Source organism: Sminthopsis crassicaudata, chromosome 2 (genome assembly GCF_048593235.1).
Source record: "Sminthopsis crassicaudata isolate SCR6 chromosome 2, ASM4859323v1, whole genome shotgun sequence".
Lineage (NCBI taxonomy): Eukaryota > Metazoa > Chordata > Mammalia > Dasyuromorphia > Dasyuridae > Sminthopsis > Sminthopsis crassicaudata.
This window is the reverse complement of record NC_133618.1, coordinates 608,152,554-608,172,650: the sequence shown is the minus strand read 5'-3', so window position 1 is coordinate 608,172,650 and position 20,097 is coordinate 608,152,554. Positions and strand designations below refer to the sequence as shown.

Genomic DNA, 20,097 nt, shown 5'->3' with positions numbered 1-20,097 from the left:
TTTTACTAACTCTGTATTCTGCAGATTAACTCTATGTGATCATAGTAGAAAACAGTGCCTTATCGTATTTACTCAGATTTTATTTAGGGTATGTTTGTTTTTCCATTGGTGTTCAACAGTGGATTGATCTTTACTGCTGTAGTGAGGATATTTTCAGGTTTAAAGATAAAAATAAAATTTTTCTCATGAAATAAGCTAGGTAACCTATCATATTTTCCTATATATTTTTGGGGAGGAAGTTTATGTGGAATTGAAATGAATGTTTTTTTTGTTTGTTTTTTGTTTTTTGTTTTTTAAGTTTGTATAAGTCTTATAGTTAATCCATCAGGGCTAGGTACATTTTGGGAGAAATTCTATGGGTTTAATTCAACTTAACAGAATTTTGGGGGGAGTTAAGTAACTTGTCCAGTCTTGATAGTATCTGAGTTAGTCAAGTGTTTGATTTCAGTTTTGCGTTTGGATCTTCCTGATACTAGGGCTGATATTCTATCCAATTAACTGCAGTCCAATTTGGCAAACATTTAACAATTGCCTGTTGTGTGACCTATAGTATGCTAGGAGCTGAGGATACAAAGACAAAAATCAAATAGCCCCTGCCCTCAAGGTGCTTCCATTCTACTTAAGGAATATAACATGGACACAGATAGGCAAGTATAAGATCATCTGAGGAAAGAAAAAACAATGGCATGGTTCTTGAAGCTCCTGGAAGGAAGCTTAAAATTCTTTTTTTTTCTTTTTTATTAATTTTTATAATTATAACATTTTCTTTGACAGTACATATGCATAGGTAAATTTTTTTTTTTTTACAACATTATCCGTTGTACTCCCTTCTGTTCCGAGTTTTTCTCCTCCTTCCCTCCACCCCCTCCCCTAGATGGCAGGCATTCCCATACATATTAAATATCTTATAGTATATCCTAGGTACAATATATATGTGCAGAACCGAATTTTGTTGTTGTTGCTGTTGCAAAGGAAGGATTGTATTCGGAAGGTAAAAATAATCTGGGAAAAGAAACAAAACAAAAAAAAAACAAAAAAAACAATGCTCACAGTTTACACTCATTTCCCAGTGTTCTTTTTCTGGATGTAGCTGATTCTGTCCATCATTGATCAATTGGAATTGGATTAGCTCTTCTCTATGTTGAAGATATCCAGGAAGCTTAAAATTCTAAGAAGCAGAAGTGAGGAGGGAGTCATTATAAGCATAGAAAACAGCCTGTTCAATAATTTGGAGATGGCCAATTTGTTGTTAAATTTTAATAGGTTGTGGAAGGCCTTAAATGCCAGCCTGCTCAGTCTGTATTCTTTCTCAGAGACAATAGGGAGCCACTGAGGGTATTTGAGCAAGATAGCAACATGATCAGATCTGTATTTTAGGAGTATCACTTTAATAGTGCATTGGAGGTTGGCTTAGAAAGAGATTGGAAACTGAAAGATCAAATGAGGAGACTACTGTAATAGTATATATGATGAGTGATAACACCTGAATTAGAATAACTACAGTATGAGCAGAAAAAAAGGGGAGGAATTAGAAAGATGCTGTAGACATTAAGAGAAAAGAGGAGGTATCAAGTCAGAAAGTTGGTGCCTGGAAAAATGGTGTTGACCTCAAAAGAAACAGGGCAAAAAGATTAATTTTGGATATGTTGAATTTGAGGTGTTGATTTGCCATCTAGGTAGAGACATCCAGGAGAAAGCTGGCAGAGCAGGACTAGAGTTCAAGAGAAAGATTTTAGGGTATAATATATAAATTTGAAAGCCAGAGATCAATGAATCCATAGGAGCTGATGAAATCAGAGGAAAGAAGAAAAGGAACTCCAAGAGAGAACCAAGTTGGGACTCTTGCTTAGAGGGAGAGAAATGGACAATGAACCTGTAAAAAGAAACCATTAAAACTGGTGAGGCAGAGAGGAAAAGAACCAGAACTTAAGAGTATCATGGAAACCGAGGGAGAAAAGGGTATTTGTGAGGGGAGGATAATTTACATCAACAATAGTAGAGAAGTCAAGTAGAGTGGATAGCAAACAGTGGATAGTTCCTGGACTGCAGTCAGGAGACTCATCTCTTCCACCATAGGATCATGGGGAAAAAAGGCCAAAAGCAGTTTTGCTAGATTGGAAGAACAGAGAAAAAGGAGGGAGGCTGATGGTCACAGTGAGGATCAAAAAGTTTAAGGGTACTATTTTTGTCTGCCTGCATTTTGGATTTCCTTCACAGGCTAATTGTACACTATTTCAAAGTCTAATTCTTTTTGTACAGCAAAACAACTGTTTGGACATGTATACATATATTGTATTTAATTTATTCTTTAACATATTTAATATGTATTGGTCAACCTGACATCTTGGGGGGGGGGAAAGGAGGGGAAAAATTAGAACAAAAGGTTTGGCAATTGTCAATGCTGTAAAATTACTCATGCATATATCTGGTAAATAAAAACAGAGGGAGAGTAAAAGGCTCTTAGAGAGATTCCAGATTTTAGGATCCTAGAAGGAGCCCAGTCATGGGCAATGGTGAAATCTGAAATGTGACCATCTCTCTATGTCTAGCTGAAGTAGAATGAAGATGTAGAATTATGGTAGCTGAGATTGGTAAACAATTTTTGTCATATTTTATTTTAATAGAAAAATAAGATTGCAGGGTTGGGAGGACTATAATTTTTAAATGAACAAGTTTGACTACTCCATTTGAGGTATTCTGATAAGTGAGATCTTTGATTTCAATGATATTTCTCTGCTTATTTTTGCTTTTCTGGCACTTTTTCTTTTAGGTTTTCATAGCTCTTTCAATATTGTTAGGTTTCACTGTTTGATGTGTTTTTTCCAATTATTAAGGACTCTTGCTTCATTTCTTTTTCTTTCTTTTTTTTTTTTTTTTGGTAAGATCTGCTTTGACTGATTACTACAATGGCCATCTCAAAGACAAGTTAGACTTTAGACTAGTCCCTAATTTTTTAGTCACATATCTTTTGATTTTAAGTGCATCTCTTGGAGATGTGGATTGTTGGATTTTTGTTTTTATATTCAGCCAATGATGTCTTCTTTTAATAGAGTTCAGCCCATTTACATTTAAAGTTTTAAATATTAGGGAATTAATATATCTTCTCCTCAGCTATCTTTTAAATTTTTTTTTAAAATAATAGCTGTTTATTTTCAAAATGCATGCAAAGATAGTTTTCAACATCCATCCTTACAAAACTTTATGTTCTAAATTTCTCCCTCCCTTTTCTCTATTCCTTCTCCCCTAGACAGCAAGTAATCCAATATAGGTTAAATATGTAGTTTTTCTACACATATTTGCATATTTATCATGTTGCACAAGAAAAATCAGATAAAAAAAGGAAAAAAATTAAATAAAAAAGCAAGGAAACAACAACAAAGGTGAAAATACTGTATTGTAATCCATATTCAATCTCTAGTCCCCTCTGGATGCAGATAGCTCTCTCCATTCTTTTGGAATTGGCCTGAATTGCCTCATTGTTGAAAAGAGCCAAGCCTTTGGCTATATATAAATATATACATATATATTTATATATAAAAGTGTGTGTGTGTGTGTGTGTGTGTGTGTACGTACAATTTTCTGTCTGGGTGAGGAGAGGTGCTTTGTAATCTTCAAAAATACTTCTGTGTTTCCTGTGTCTTTCATTTTCTTTAGGCTCTGTGATACTTTGAAGCTATGGAATTTTTTTTTTTCCAGGCTTTTGAGTTCTGGAAACATTCTCCTCATTCCTTTAGAAAGATAAGTTCTCTTTGTAGGCAGTGTGGATTTCCCTTCCAGGCTCTCCAGAATTTCTTGGGATGAGATCTGAAGCCATTATTTCTCTAATGTTCTCTGGGAATTTTTTCCTTCCTTCACTCTAGCTTGTAAAACACTACTCTCAAATTCCACTGGCTTCCTATCATCTCTTAAGATTAAATACAGACTCCTCTGTTTGGCATTTAAAGTTCTTTACATCTTGCTCCTTTGTATATTTCCACTCTTTTTTTTTAACATTAAATCATGTTTTATCAATGAATATCTATTTTCTCTCCTTCACTTAAAAAAAAAAAAAGATCAATGAAACCTTTGTAACAAATATACATAGTTAAGCAAAACAAATTCTCATTTTGGTCACATCTAAAAACTGTCACATATTCATATTTTGTCCAGTGCCTCTTTCAGGGGATTAGGATGGTGGGAGTTATTTAGTCATTTTTCTGATTCTGTGACCTTTTGGAGGGTTTTCTTGGCAAAGATATTGGAGTGCTTTGTCATTTCCTTCTCCAGCTTATTTTATAGGTGAGGGAATTGAGGCCCAAACAGGTAAAATAATCTGCCTAAGGTTACCCATGTGCTAAATTGAAGACTCGGGGATATAAACCCAGGCTCCTCGATTCCAAATTCTGGTTTCTTTCCACTACTCCATGACCGGTACAGAATTATAGTTACTTAGTAAATGTTGATTGATTAACCTTGGTCTTAAGTGGATAGTAAGGGTAGACCTTGTCAAAAAAAAAAAAAAAAAAAAAAAAAAGGGCCGTTGGTTCCTCTTAGAACAGAAAAGCAGGATAGAATTGGGGATGGTGAAGAGAGATATTGTAGCATTAAGTAGGGGAGAAATTGCAGCAGATGACCTTTATTTCTACTTTGGGAGGTAGTGTGCTATGGTAGATAGAGATGGATTTGGAGCCAGAAGACCTAAGTCCAAGCCCCATCTTTGACATATTTTGATTCTGTGACTTTGACTCAATGACTTAAATAATTCACAGAGACTCTACACTATAGAGAAAGTTCTATTTGCACATTGAAGAAGGACTCTGCATTGGGGACTTTCCTGTACGAATGAAATCACACCTTCATTCCTTAACCTCTCTACTCTATTTCTTTATGTTCATTTATTTTTCCCAATGTTCCTTTATTGTGTTTCTCCCTGTTTCACAGGTCACCTAGTAAGTGACCCACCTTTTTGTACTCAGCAGACTAATCCTCAGACAATAGCCACAGTCTGCATAGGTCTCTGGACCTCAGCTTAGAAGAAGCTGCCAGAACTTTTACTCAGCTATCTGAAGCTAAATTTGATGATGGCCCTCCCAATTTCAAGGCACATGCTCTATCTACTATGGTAGCCCCCAGCTGCCTTTCAGCTATCATACTCTTCAAGAACCCAAGGTTACCTGACCACCATGAGGACTCACAGCAAGAGAATTTTCTCTGTGTATAGCCAAATCCCTAGAAAAGTACAGAGTGATTGACTGTTCATGTAGAAATTTTTATTTAGTTCTAAGTACCCCTGGAAAATCACCTCCAGTCTTTCTCTTCCCATTCCTTTATGTTTCTTTCTTTTTTTTAGGAGCTTCTTGATAGTATTTTATTTTTTCCTCAATTACATGTAAAGATAGTTTTCAACATTCATTTTTTTATTAAAGTTTTTTATTTACAAAACATATGCATGGGTAATTTTTCAATATTGAACTTTGCAAAACCTTCTGTTCCAAATTTTCCCCTCCTTTCCCCTACCCCCAGATGATAGGTAGTCCAATACATCAACATTCATTTTTGTAAGATTTTGAATTCTAAATTTTTCTCCCTCTCTCTTTTCCCTTTCTCCTCCCTCCTCCCCAAGAACAGTGAGTAATCTGATATAGACTATGCATGTACAATCATGTTAAACATATTGCTACATTAGTCATGTTGCAAAAAAGAATCAGAACAAAAGGGAAAAACCCAGGGAAAGAAAAAACAAACAACAAAATTTTTAAAAAGTGGCAGTGGTATGCTTTGATCCGAATTCTCTAGATGTGGATGTTATTTTCCATCACATACCTTTATGTTTCCATAACTGACTTGTCCTTTGTCCCTGTGTCCAGGAAGTCTTGCACATAGGAAGCGCCCACAACCGAAGTGCCATGCCTTTTTCAGCCAGCCCAGCATCCAGTGCTTCCCCTCGCATCATCACTGCCCAGTACAACAACCCAGCCAACCTGTACTCTTCAGAAAACATCTCTAACTTCAATAATGCCTTGGAGTCAAAGACAGCAGCCACTGTAGAGCAAAACAATGGAATGTGAGTATGTTCATGCTTTCTCCTGTATCCCTTCTGTTGGCTTTTGAGCTCCCTGAGGCAGGACCAGAGTGAATTGATACTTTATACTGGGTTTAGATCTATAGGAGGATTCTATATTCTCAATGACCTTTTGGTTTTTTCCCTCTCTGAGTCTGTAATAATCTTTGTGTTTTTCAAACTGGTATGGTCTTAATGTTACCGTATTGTCTGAGATAATGCTAGAGATCAGAAGGTCATTAATTCAGAGCTGGAATGGACTTTAGAGACCTTGTAATCCAACTGCATATTTGATATAATTGAGGTCCGATCAATCAATAAGCATTTATTAAGTACAGTAGAAAATAATTAACAGAGGAAGGGCACTAGAATTAAGAGAGGTTGGGAAAGACTTCCTGTAGAAGGTGAAATTTTAGTTAGCACCTAAAGGAAGCCAGGTTGATCAGTGGAAGTCACATAACCCCATCCGGATTAGGATTAGAATATAGGGCCTTAGCTACTCATCAGAGGTCTCAAACACATAGCACTCCAGAATATAGCCTGAACCATATAAATATCTATTTGGAAAATATTTAACAAGATAAATAAAATTGCAACAAAAGATAGATGATGTTAATTCATTATTTCTAAGCCAATATGTATAGTTTAGTCGCTCCTATTTCTATCTGAATTAGATACCACTACAAGATGAGTTATGAACACTGGAGCAGTTGGGGGAGAGCTAGTTTACATGTTTACTCTTAATTTCATTAGTAGGAAATTATAGAGTAGAGGTTTTTATAACGCCTGAAGGGAATATCCTGGTGTTTTGGCAGCCTGTTGAGGCCTATGGAATAACATTTTAAATGCATAAAATACAAATGAGACCAACTGTATTAAATACAGTTATAAAAATATTAACAAAACAAGTTTGTGAACTTCAGGTTAAGAATTTCTTATAGAAAGTCAACACTTGCTGAAAACAAGAGCAGGTGAGAAATCCTGGAGCTCCACATGGTAGATTGGGATTGGGATACCTTTTGGGGATTTAATATATTATTGGGAGTTCAGACATTTAATATACCAAGTATCGCCCAAGTATTAGACTCTTATTTCCCTAAGTTCGGAAAGAAAAGTCTTGTCACAAAAATAATTGAAGTGGCTCATGTTGGAAGCCAAATTAGTCTTGGTTGGCTTTGCCTTCAGGCCTTTTCTATTTTAATATGGGGAGGAAAAAAAGGAAATAAGCCTGTTTTACACTGTCAAATATCAAAATATTTATGATCAAAACATTAAGTTATTACTTAATAAGTCATACGTGGTATGATGTGAACAGTATTGGCTCTGGAGGAACCTAGGTCCAAGTTCTGCCTCTGGCAACTTTACTTGTGTGATCTTAGGCAAATCACCAAATCGCATGGCCCTCTTCCTCATCTGAAAAATGAAGGGGGTTGATTAGATGAAGTCCCTCCCAGTTTTATATCAATGGTCTAATAAAGAAATCTGAAGAATTAGAACAAATAAGGGATCTTGCCATGGTTTTATTATTCCTTGGATTTTTTTCCCCTTCACTAATGTCTTCCTTCTTCTCCCTCACACCATATCTTTTCTTCTTTGAAATGACAAAGTCTTATGCTGTCTCCAAACCCTCCTTCTTTTTCCCCTACGCTTCCCTGCAGCAACCTTCCATAATAGCCTTCCTGGTAAATGACCCTGGATAAGGAGGCTCCTCCTCCCTGTCCATCTTGGATGATTCCCGGAGAGCTCATCTGCTCTCCCTCTCCATGGGAACGGAGTTAGCAGAACATGTGGCACTTCCCATGCGTTTTCCTCTCTCACCTGGTTCTCTTGATGAAGAAAAGCCTGGATATTTCTCAGAGACACATTTTCTCCCAGTACCCCTGCTCTGACAAGGTAATCCAGCCCGAGCTTCGGTCACTCTGGCACTGCCACCAGCATGCTTCAGTCACTTCCCTCGGGATCTGTGAGATAATCCATAGCCTGGTTCATTCTTTTTTTTACTATTAGCCCAGAATCCTTTGTTTCTAAGATAATGCACGAGTCCTTCCCCAGGTGATGTTTGTCTTCCGTCACGTGTAGTTCCAAGCCTGTGAATGCATGTCATTGTCCATTCTGTATGAGGTCACTATGGTGAATCCCGTCCAGACAGTTTGAAAATGGGAGGCATTGTGCAATGGAATGAGGAAGGGCAGGCAGGAACGAACATTGGACTCGGCAGCCAGGTGTGGGTTTCAGAGCCTGTTTTCTCACTGGGGCTCTGCATGGTCTGAAGCCACTGGTGGAGGTCTCTGATGATCCAGTTGAGACACCTTAGTTATTTTCCTCTGCTTCCAACTCTGAAAACAGTCGTGGAACTTGAAACATCCAAAAAGCTCATTTGTTCACAAACAATACCCTATTCTCCCTTCCCCCATTCTAGTAATCTCTGTGAAGGCAGTTATGCAGTAGTGAGTGAATATAATAAGGGATATGAACTCAAGTTAGATTAGTGAAACAGGGAAATATCTTTTTTGGACTAGGAGTCATAGCGTCTGATTGGAGTCCAGGTACTTCTACCCACAAGCTGTGTGACTTACATCAAGTCATTTAATTTTTTCTTTCTTTCTTTTTTTTTGGGAGGGGGAAGGAGGACTGAGGCAATTGGGGGTTAAGTGACTTGCCCAGGGTCACACAGCCAGGAAGTGTTAAGTGTCTGAGACTAGATTTGAACTCTGGTCCTGACTTCAGGGCTGGTGCTCTATCCACTGTGTCAACTAGCTGCCCCTCATTTAGTTTTTTCAATCTCCCATTTCCTCATTTGGAAAATAGGACCAACTTTTATTCCTAACCTGTTCCTAGGCTTGTGAGAATCAAATGAAGTGATAGATGTAAAGAATTCAAGTCTCTGTTGTCCACAAGGTGCTTTGCTAGTGCTGGGGTTACAAAGAACATTGAACAGTCCCTGCTCCCAAGAAGCTTATTTTCTACTGAGGGGAGAAAAATACACAGATAAGAAAATAATCCAAGATAATTTGAGGAGAGAGAAATCACCAAATCCCAAACTACACAGTAAATATCAAGTGTTATATTTTGTGGACACCTAGCAAAATGGTGGATAGTATCAAATCTGGAGTCAGGAAAAAAATCTGGCCTCAGATATTAGCTGTGTGACCCTGCACAAATTACTTAACCCTGCTTGTCTCAACTTCCTCATTTGCAAAATGAGCTGAGAAGGAAATGGCAAACCACTCTAGTTAGTATCTTTGTCAAATAAGGTCCCAAAGAGTCAGGCACAACTGAACAACAATATTATATTGGAGGATACTTTGCTAAGTAAATATAGAGATCTTGCCTTCCTTGTCTTTTGGGAACTTATACTCCCCTATCTCCTAACAGGGTCCTTCCTTGAGAGGATAGAAATATTAATAAATTTGGGTAGATAAGCCTGCTCTCTTGCAGAATTTGTTCAACTCTCTTCTCCTGGCTTGATGTTTGAGTTCCAACAATAAAGATAAATCAGTTTTGGTGTATCCAATAATGACCAGCTCCATATGAATCCTAAACTAGGAACTCTTCTGTGTTCTTATAGATCCTATACATTGAGAGAGAGCCAGTAAATTTTTAGTGAATATGTGATGGTAACACCAGGCAACAGCAGTTTTCTAACTGACATTTGTTGGATGTGTGATCTCAGGCAAGACATTTGATTTCTCTGGAGGCTCAGTTGCCTTGTCTGTAAAAAAAAACAAAACAAAACAAAACTCAGAGGTCCCTTAAAATTTTGGATTTAGGATCTAACAAACTGGAAGGTAGTTTCTGCATAAATTCATCTCCTCATGTAATAAGAATGTCCACAAAAGCACATCCCTGCCTTGTTCCTGTGCATAATGCAAAGATGGTGATTAGGCAGATTCCTGAGGAATTACAACATCAGTGCTTTAAGCTCTCTTTTTTATTCTCTAATACATATGCCTAACTCTTAATTAGAAGTTAAATCACACTGGGAAGAAGGAAGGAGAGAAATGAAAGGGATATGAAAAACGGAAGAGATTAATAATAAAAATTCCATGTAAAAGAAATTAAATGATTCATTTGGAGTCACATAGTCAATAAGGACCATTGTCAGGACTAGTATCCAGTTCCTCTGACTCCTAGTTAGAAAACAGACATTTCTCTTCTTCAAGCAGTTTTTGCCTGAGTGTATCTTCATGTATTCATCTGACCTCAGGGAGACCTTAAGAGAACTTCATAGTTTTGGTTTCTAATGTTCATTTCCTCCCCTTTAACTTAAGCAGAAAATAATATTGCCATTTTGCCTTTTTTCCTTCCAGTTCCTTTAATTATTCTTCCCTCTCCCCCTACTGGGTCTCTGTTCCATATTCAGCTTCCTGATCCTTAAGGAATTGGACAGGTTAGCCCAGGCAGATCCTGTCACCTCTGAAAAATTGATATTATGAAAGAATTTTCATGTCTTTTTTTTTTTTTTTTTTTTTGTGGTGCAGTAATTAGACTTGATAAGAAGATATTGTTTTACCTTGTTTGATGGAATTGTTCAGAACTATTCCAATATTCCAGATCCTTAAGGATTTAAGATCCTTAAAGAAAACTAGCTTGAGTTCTAGCTTTAAAACCCCCTCAGCTTATCAAATAATCCAGGATGTAGACCTTGGTTGTCTTCTATTGGACTTGCTCCAGTTTGTCAGGACAGAAGAAACTCGAAGATGTGGTTTGACCAGGTCCAACTATAAAGGGCTATTACATAATTTATTCTGGATGCCATATTAGTGTTACACTATTTGTGTAGCCTGAAATTGAACTGGATTTTTAAGGCAGCTAATTCACATTATTGACTGATACTAAATTTTAATAAATTAAACACCAGGTCTGGTTCACATGAACTACCACATAGTTAGTTGAGTTGACTCATTAAGTTTTAAAAACTGAATGGTTCTAAACTGATCCTGGTCTATCACTCACAAAGGTTATCTTTAGGAAAGTCCATCTTTTTAATTCTTATTGGTCATTCTAGCCTATCAAAATTATTTTCAGCATCATAAAACCTCTACTAGTTTCCCTCTCTGTATTATCTGCAAATTAAATAGAATATTCAAGGATTTTATTCATGTCAGTGTCAAAAGGGCTGTTCACAAAACTATGTTGCTTACCACCAAAGAATTCCCTCTAACTTGGCATCTGTCCATCAAACATTTCTGTGATTCTGAAGCCACCTTACATCAAATCCATAGTTCTCTTTTGCTTTTCTATAGCTAACAATTTCTGTTTCTCAATTCAGCCTGGATGAGATCCTACTGCCTTATAATAATTCCATTATAATCCATTTTAACTTTTTAAAAATGATTTCCTTAGATATCTCAAATTATTTATCTAGATTAATTATCCAGATTTCATCAGTGTTAAGAACCTCTAATTAAGGCTCCCTCTATCAATACAAATGGTCCACCCCTCCAGAATGTATAGTCTTAGAGACTATAGTTACTTGGAGATCACAAGAGATAAAGTGACTTCTCCTTCCCTTCCCTTTTTTCTTTTCTCTTTCCTATTCTTTCTCTTGCCTTTATTTTTCATGCCTCCTTTACTGTCTTTTTGAAAGTATCAAAGGATTATCAAAATTTAAAGTCATAAAGGTGTCTATTAGTTTTCCCTCTTTGTTTTGTTCCGCAAATTCTTTTCTAGTTCCTTTCCTTGAATTTTTTTTCCTTTTTCCTCTTCTAGCCATCTCTACTCCTGTGTCTGGCCTAGAGTTTCACCAAAATCCCTGATTGGGAGAAGGGGATGATGGTGCTTACTATTATAAACAATTGGCATTGTATCTTACCCAGCTTCTCTCCCCTTCTTGGCTTTATGGATGGATTGCAATAAGGTTCCTTAAAATCTAAGTGCTGACTTTTGTAATATCTCTTAGCAGACTGAGCATCAGCCCTGCCTCCTCTCTTTGTAGGAATATAGCTAACTCTTACAAATCCTATGGGCTAACTTCCTAAATAATCTCTCTCACAGCTGGGAGCATAATCTTCATTTTATTTTATTTTTTAAGATTTAATCTTTTCACTCCTGTTTCTTTTCACATTAGTTAAGCTAAGATAGGGTCTTCAGTGAACTGAAGGTAGTCTTTCACATCTGAGCAGCTTTTGGGAGGACATAAGTTCTTTAAATGATTTAAATTTTTAAGTGATCTGTGTTATAATAGGATCCTAAGCTTGTCTTTTAGAGAGACAGAAAATATTGATGAAGAAAATACCAATACAGGTTATCCTCTTCCCAGTGATGTAGTGTTATACCAACCCTTTCTGTTCTTAAAGAGCAACAAAGAAAGCTATAACCTTCCCCTACCAAAGCTTGTCTTTTCTAAGAACTTCACAGTTTGGGGGCTGATAAGAAACTGTTAAGTGTGATGTCTTCTACTGGTCCAGTTAATATGGGCTAGGCTCATAAAATGAAGTCGCTTTGAAAGGAAAAAAATGCATATATCTAATTACAAATTGAAAAATTATGATAATTATATGCTGTCTTCATCTTTATTATAAGCCTTTTTTTTTTTTTTTTTGTGGGAAGGAAGAAGGAAAAGTGGGGAAGAAGTGTAGCTTGCAATTGGACCAATACTGTAATTGTTTTGACTCATGCAGCCCACTCCTATGTAGTTAATTAATGCATGATGTGTTTACTGAGGCCATCTCAATGTAGCTTTCTCTCCCCTCACACACTATTTACACTATGCAAAAATTGTGTAAACACCTAAGACTTTTGTGCTTTTATTTTTGGCCACATTTTACTAATGCATGTTTCTGGTGATTTGCATTTTCTCTAGAATCACCATCAGTTGATTATGGTCCGATTCGTCCATGTATTCATACGTCTATTGCATAGTTGTTTTGTGATTCTCTAATGGCTGGAATTGGCCATTTTTCTTATGATATCGTTTCAGGAAACAATGTTTCATAACTCTATAGTTTACATTTCTAAATACCAGTTTTAGCAACTCTTGGATGGTTACTTGAGACAACTTGAAAATAAGACATTAGTAACAAGGAATGATGGGTTCTCACAGGTCACTGGAAAAAGTGCAGGATTTGGTTGGTATCAGAAGACCTGTATTCAAATCCCAACTTTACTATTTACCTGTGTGTCTTGGGCCAATTACTTATGTCCTGGGCTTCAGTTTACCCATCTATAAAATGAAGAATTTGGGCTAAATGACCTTTGAGGTCTATTTCAGTTCAAAGTCTGTGATCCTTGAAGTGCCATACATGCTGTTCTGTAGTTGAAGATAACTAAAAGTGAAGGGGTTGGAGAGAAGAGTTTATAAATAACCTTCTTATTAATGTTATAGGGAATGATTAAGATTCAACAGCTGGGGAAAGAAAGCAAACATCCTATTCTAAGAATAGGAATAGGGACTCTGTGTTCATTTGGGAAGTTGGTTAAAAAAATAAATAAATGGGTTGATGACAGACAGTTTTCCAAGGCTTCAGTTTAAACTTCCAGCATATTGGGCAGTAACTGATTCTGAGTCCAGGATATCCCTCCTCCTGCAGCCTCTTCCCTGCTCTTGAACCCATAGCTATATGTGCCAAAAAGACTCACAACCAACCTCAAGTATTTGAAGAGCCATGAAAGATGAACAGATCTTATTGTATTTGTTTCTAAATGATAGAATTGGGACCACTGGAGCTAAAATTTCAGAGAAATAAATTTGGGGTTAATTCTAAGAAGAATGACCTAGACATTAGAATTGTCCAATAATTAAATAGCTATCATATGATAAAATGAGTTCTTGGTCACCTGAAGTGTTTAAGGAGAAGCTAAATATCCCCTGTAGGTTAAAAATGAGATTGTTGCAATAGGCAGAGGATTGGACTAAATGATTTAAGGTTTTGTAAATAGTAGTAAGCAAAGAGAAGGCATCAGTCATTTTCTATTTTTGTTTAAAGCTCTGTAATTATGGTAAAAAAAAAATCATAGTTTTTGTTTCCAACAGACACCATGTAACTTGACATGATATAGCTGGCAACAGTCAATCTATGACAAATTGAGGAATAATGTGACATAGTACTTTAAAAATGAAAAATGAACGTATACAGTTTTAAATTTCTCTGAGAGTGGAGTGATATCAAGAATTAGTTCTGTTTTCTGTTCTGGACAGACCACATATGAATACTATATTCAGTTCTGGGTACCACATTTTAAAAAAGACTGAAAAGTTCAAGAGAATTCAGAATGGGGATCAGGGTGGCAAAAAGCCTCAAGAACATGCTAGTTGAGGGATATAGGGATGTTTATCCTGAAGAAGACAAGACTTGGAGCACATTATAGCTATCTTGACATAAAGGGCTTGTATGTAGAAAAGAAGACTTATTTTGCATGGTCCCAGTGGGAATAAGCAAGATTGAAGTTAGGAGGTGCAAAGAGACTAATTTAGTTTTGATTTAAGAAAAAAACAACCAATTCCTCATACACAATTCCATACAATTCCTTACTAGAGCTATCCAAAAGTGGAATGGGATGTTTGAGGAGGAAACAGATACTCCCCTCAATAAGCAAAGACCTGGATCATTTTCTCAAATAGGTTATAAATTCTTTACTGTGTGCTGATTAGAGGCTTGAATGGTCACCAAGAACTCTTCCAGTTCTGAGATTTTGTGATGATTCTATGACTAGAGAACTGTGGCAAAAATTGAATGACCTCCTTTCCCAGAAAAAGAATGATAAATATAAAATACTCTTAATATTAATAGAGTTAATATTGTAGGGTTTTCGTTGTTTTTTTTTTAGGACTTTAACACTTATAAGGTTTCAATAATATTTTCTCCAATTGCATATAAAAATTTTTAATATTCATTTTTTTAAATCTTAAGTTTCAATTTTCTCCCTCCATCCTTTTCTCCCTCCTTCCTGAGGCAATAAGTAATTTGATATAAGTTATGCATGTGCTATCATGCAAAACATTTCCATATTAGTCATGTTGTGAAAGACAACACAGACCAAGGAGAATACACACATACACACACACACACACACACACACACACACACACACACACACACACACATACACAATAGTATGTTTTGATCTACATTCAGATTCCATCAGTCAAGATTAATATTCATATTAAAAAAAGAGCAACTTTGCTTATAGATTACAACTTGATAAACATTAAGTTAATATATCTTTTCCTATTTTTAAATCACAGAGCACATTTTATATTTTTAAGTTATCAGGAAGACCTGGTAGGTGGTCATTTTGTTTTGATAGTTTATATACTGGTTATCCTACTCCTAAAAAGGCTGACCACAGCTGAAAAAGCAAGCTGAGGCATGAATGCAATTAATCTCTAAACTTGCATAGGGATATAGAGACTTGTGTCAGCCCATTTTTCTATCAAGATACCCATAAGGTCTCTATTAGCCAAAAAATATATCTTATGTGCATGGGAAAAGAGATAGCAGAGAGGTGGGAAATGGGAGGACAGCAGATGATTTTATAGTTTTCTCTTCCTTCCAGAGACCAAGTAGGAAGCATATTCTCCCTCAGGAAAATGGAAGTTGGAAGAAAAGTAATCCTATATCCTATCCCACTTTGCCTTTGCAAATCTACAGTACAGTAGCAGGCTGAGGGTATAATCTATTTTGCAGGAGTTTAGGACAGGAACTTATTCCCTAAAATCCTCTTAGACCCTTTATTGGACGGTCTCCTACCCCACATCATCCCAATGGAGAAGCTCCCTTCCTTCTCCTGTCACTTGCTATTGGAAGCTGTCTCTTCAGGCAGTTTTCTAGGAACAGACCCAGAGTTAGCCTTTCAAACTGCAAGAATGAGGTGGGAGACATTGGATTTTAAGGTTTATGAGTCATAAAGAGAACAGTAGCATTTCCTGGGTACTTAGGGAGAGCTGCTAGCTTTGAGAACTTGCGTAGGGCCAGCCATCCCTCAGTGTTCCAATATCAAGCCTTCCCTACACTTTCCACTAATGATTGATTAGGGGAGGAGTAACTTGGAGCAATGGATAGAGTGCTGGACATAGTCAGGAATACTCATCTTCATGTGTTCAGATCTGGCCTCAGAGACTTCCTAGCTGTGTGACCCTGGCCAAGTCACTTTACCCTATTTGCCTCAGTTTCCTTATGTGTAAAATGAGTAGAGAAGGAAATAACAGACCACTCTAGTATCTCTGCCAAGAAAACCCTTGAAGAGTTGGACATGACTAAAATATTTGAATGACAAATTAAGTCCTCTTTTAAAATGCAATGAAAGACAATCTGTCATTCACATCTTCTTGCGGATTGCTTGAGTTAGATAATCAGATTAGATATTGGAGCTTTGATAGGGGAGAGAAGAAGGTTGAAGACTAGAGGTGTGACATTTACTCCAGCAGAAGTCATCTTATCTGAAACATTGTAATGCTATTTGGTCTAATAGGAAGAGATTATCCAACTATATTAGTTTACTAAAGAGATTTCTCTCTTTCATTCATAAACTGCATAAAGATAATCTTAGTTTTAATCCTTCTTTCCAAATATCCAGAATTATAACTCTGGGAATAATAAGATTTAGCTTAAGTCAGCAAGCAATTATTAAGTGCCTACTGTGTATGAGGCATTATAGACATGTTCTCTTTCCTCAGAAGCCAGAGTGCCTGGTAATCTCTGATTACTTTGAGCTCATTTGTAGTAAACAGCTTTTTCCTTGTGTATTGTGCTGCTATGAAGAACAGATTAGTCCCACATAGTTCTTCTTAGGCTGTTCTTGAGACAGGATTAATTTTTTCCCATCATGGTTAACATCATTATACATATATATTGGTGGTGCAGTGGATAAAGAACTGATATCTAAGTCAGGATGACTCTAGACAAATCACTTTCTATGGGTGCCCCATGCAACTATCTAACATTATCAATTCAGAACCTCTGTAGATCTTCATTGACAAAGGAAATTTTTTCACTGAGAGTTCTGTACTGCCTATGAATTACAAGTCCATGAACAACACACACATCCATACATTTGCTTACATAAGGATCCCACAGTTCATGCAACTGGATTTAAATGATATATAAAAATCTGTCTCTAAATCAGGGGTTCTTAACTGGGTTCCATGAACTTGTTTTTCGAAAGTATTTTTAAAACTGTAGATCAAGGAAGTGGAAATCTTCAACATAAAGAAGATCCAACTCACTTCCAGTTGATCAATGATGGACAGAGGTAGATACACCCAGAGAAGAAACACTGGGAGGGGAATGTAAATTGTTAGCACTAATATCTGTCTGCCCAGGTTGCATGTACCTTCGGATTCTAATGTTTATTGTGCAACAAGAAAATGATATTCACACAAGTATTGTACTTAGACTATATTGTAACACATGTAAAATGTATGGTATTGCCTGTCGTCGGGGGGAGGGAATAAGGGAGGGGGGGTAATTTGGAAAAATGAATACAAGGGATAATATTATAAAATATATATATATATATAATAAAAAAAATTAAAAAAAAAAAACTGTAGATCAATAGAACTATTTATTTCCTTTAGCATCCTTCTGCATTTAAAACATTATTCTGAGATGAAGGCCATTGTTCTCTCCAGACTGGCAAACAAATCCATGACACAAAAATAATTAAGAACCCTTGCTCTGGATATTGCTGAATTTTTTTTTCTTTTATCAAAAAAGGTCTGTCCCAAACTTTCTTTCAAAACTGAATTACTCTAGTCATTTGGAAGAAGTTATTTTTCTTGGTTCATAACCTAGCCAGCTGAAATTGCACACTGTTGGATTGAGAGTTTCAGCTTTCGTCTCGGGAGATGGTTTTTGTTTGGCATTTTGTTTCTTGCTTTTGAAGGGAGGGAAGAAGATAACTTTTTTAAACTCGTGATTACTCATTATGGATTTCCAAAAAAAATTTTTTTTATAGCTTAGAACACAGCCAGCCTTCAAGTAACATTGGCATAGCTAAAGATTCAGAAGTTTACAAGATGCTACAGGAGAAGCAGGAGCTAAATGAGCCACCAAAACAATCCACCTCATTCCTGGTTTTGCAGGAAATTCTAGAATCTGAGGAGAAAGGTAAGTAATGTTTGTCATTTGAGCTGGATATCCAAGGGCTTGGGGGTCATTTATCATTTTTTTTAATGATTCTGAATATAATATTTTGTTTCACTATGAATTAAACATATTTGGAAGCCATTTGTGTTTTCTAAAACTCTTCAATGTAATTGAATAGTTATAACCATTCATTCATCTATAACTATTGCAAGGGATAGAGTGCCAGCCACAGAGTCAACTTTGGTTCCAGTCCTTCCACTGACACATGCAGGTTGAGTGATCCTAGATAAGTCACTTACCCACTCAATGTCCAATGGGAGTTCACTAAGACCAAATTGTGGAACACTGACTGATCTTCATTGGTAAGGAGAAAGTTTCCTACTGGCAAGTCTCCATGTACATGCAATTGCAGACCCGGTGCAAAACAAAAACAAAACCCAAATATCTCAACCCATAGAATCTCCTAATTTTGCACTCATTCTCTTGGATCCCCATCAGAAGTCTTTGTCTATTCAATTTTCCTCTTGGTTTGTTGCAATTTAGTTGTCTAGTTTTACTTCTTTTGTTTTGCATTATTTCCTTACCTTCTTTTCAGATTAGGAGTCACTGAATACAGAGGAGTTTTTCTAAAGATTTGAAAAAGATTTAGTTTTTGGACACAATCACCCCAAAGTATTATTTCCTACTTTTAAAAACTGTATCTTAAGCTAGATACTTCCTTTGTGCTCTATATATGTCGTAGGGTTCCAGAATGCTGATGCTTAAAAGGACTTTAGAAATTCTTAAGTATAGCATCCCATCTTATAGAGGAGGACACTGTGGCTTAAATTGGTAAAGGGACTTGCCCACCATCATGCTGTTAGGAAATAAGGGAGCCAGCACTCCCTCACTCCTAAATTTTGTGAAGCTTTTCCTCTCATGAGTTGTTTCCAATTATAAAGTTCCTCTCTCCACCCCTTTGGTTTTCTGGAAGCCCAAAGGCAGCCTTCCTGTTGGACTTGGAAAGGATATGAAGGTCTGAGGGCAAGGGACGATGACAGATATGGTTAAAATGACTCAGAAACAAAAACCAGTCATCGCTTTCCTTTGGAGTTGAGGAAGAACAAACTATTTGCTGCCCCCCTAAGAAAGAGAAGGGATGTGTCATCTTTAGTTCTTAAAGCAACAAAAGGAGAGGGGACAATGAGTCCTGCCCCAGGAGGTGACTATGGTTCTATAGTCATTCTTGGACAGTCAGAGCTAAAGAGCATCAGGAGCTGTTTCAGACATCATCAGAATGCTAGAGCTGAGGACTTGCTTGCTCCAAAATCTCGGATCCACAGTGATGGACCAGTCCTCTAAGGCCTTTGGGATGGATTCAAATCATTTTCCTAGCATCTTTTCAATATTCAGGGCTGAAGTGGACCTCTCTGGCCTCCTTGGAGATGCTGTTTTTCTTCTAACAAGGCAGAGGAATTATAATGAAGAGAGCACTTTATTTGGAGTCAGAGGAGCTGAATTTATATACTGGTTCTGATACTACTCATGTGGTCTTGACAAAAGCACTTAACTTTTATGGTGCTTATTTTTCTTATCTACAAAATGAATTCTAAGAACCTTTCCAGTTCCAAATCTGTGCTCTTATGCATTGTAGATCCTTCTGTCTCTTTCTTCTCCTCCTTCAGCTCCATCATCTTTTTTGAATATCTACCTTTTTCAAAGGGTACACTCTGAAGAAGGGAGGTAGTAAATCTTGGGAAAGTACACTAAGAGAGGATCTCATCGATCTTTTCTGTGATATCATTACTTATTAGAGACACCAAAATAGAGATTCTTCACCTTTTTTGTGTTGTCTTTGGAAGAAATTATCTCCTTCTAGCTTCATTGTCATGCCCAGGCTCTACTCTCTAGTTCATACTCAGGGAACCTCAAGCCCTACTGATAAAAATCTAAAATATACCTGTTCCCCCTTCCCTTAAACGATCTCAAGAAATTTCTATTTACAATCATGTAAAATTCCTGACCACAGTGGTTCCTGACATCAACACA

The 20,097-nt window shown here is 36.7% G+C and overlaps 1 protein-coding gene across 1 annotated transcript in view; it reads left to right on the top strand.

Annotated features, from left to right (window-relative positions):
- Positions 1-20,097, top strand: part of PDLIM1 (PDZ and LIM domain 1) — a 48,662-nt gene that overhangs the window by 23,420 nt on the left and 5,145 nt on the right. Inside the window, exons 4-5 of the mRNA XM_074295927.1 lie at positions 5,847-6,043; positions 17,939-18,090. Coding sequence (XP_074152028.1) covers positions 5,847-6,043; positions 17,939-18,090 — 349 coding nt within the window. The remainder of the gene's footprint in view (positions 1-5,846; positions 6,044-17,938; positions 18,091-20,097) is intronic.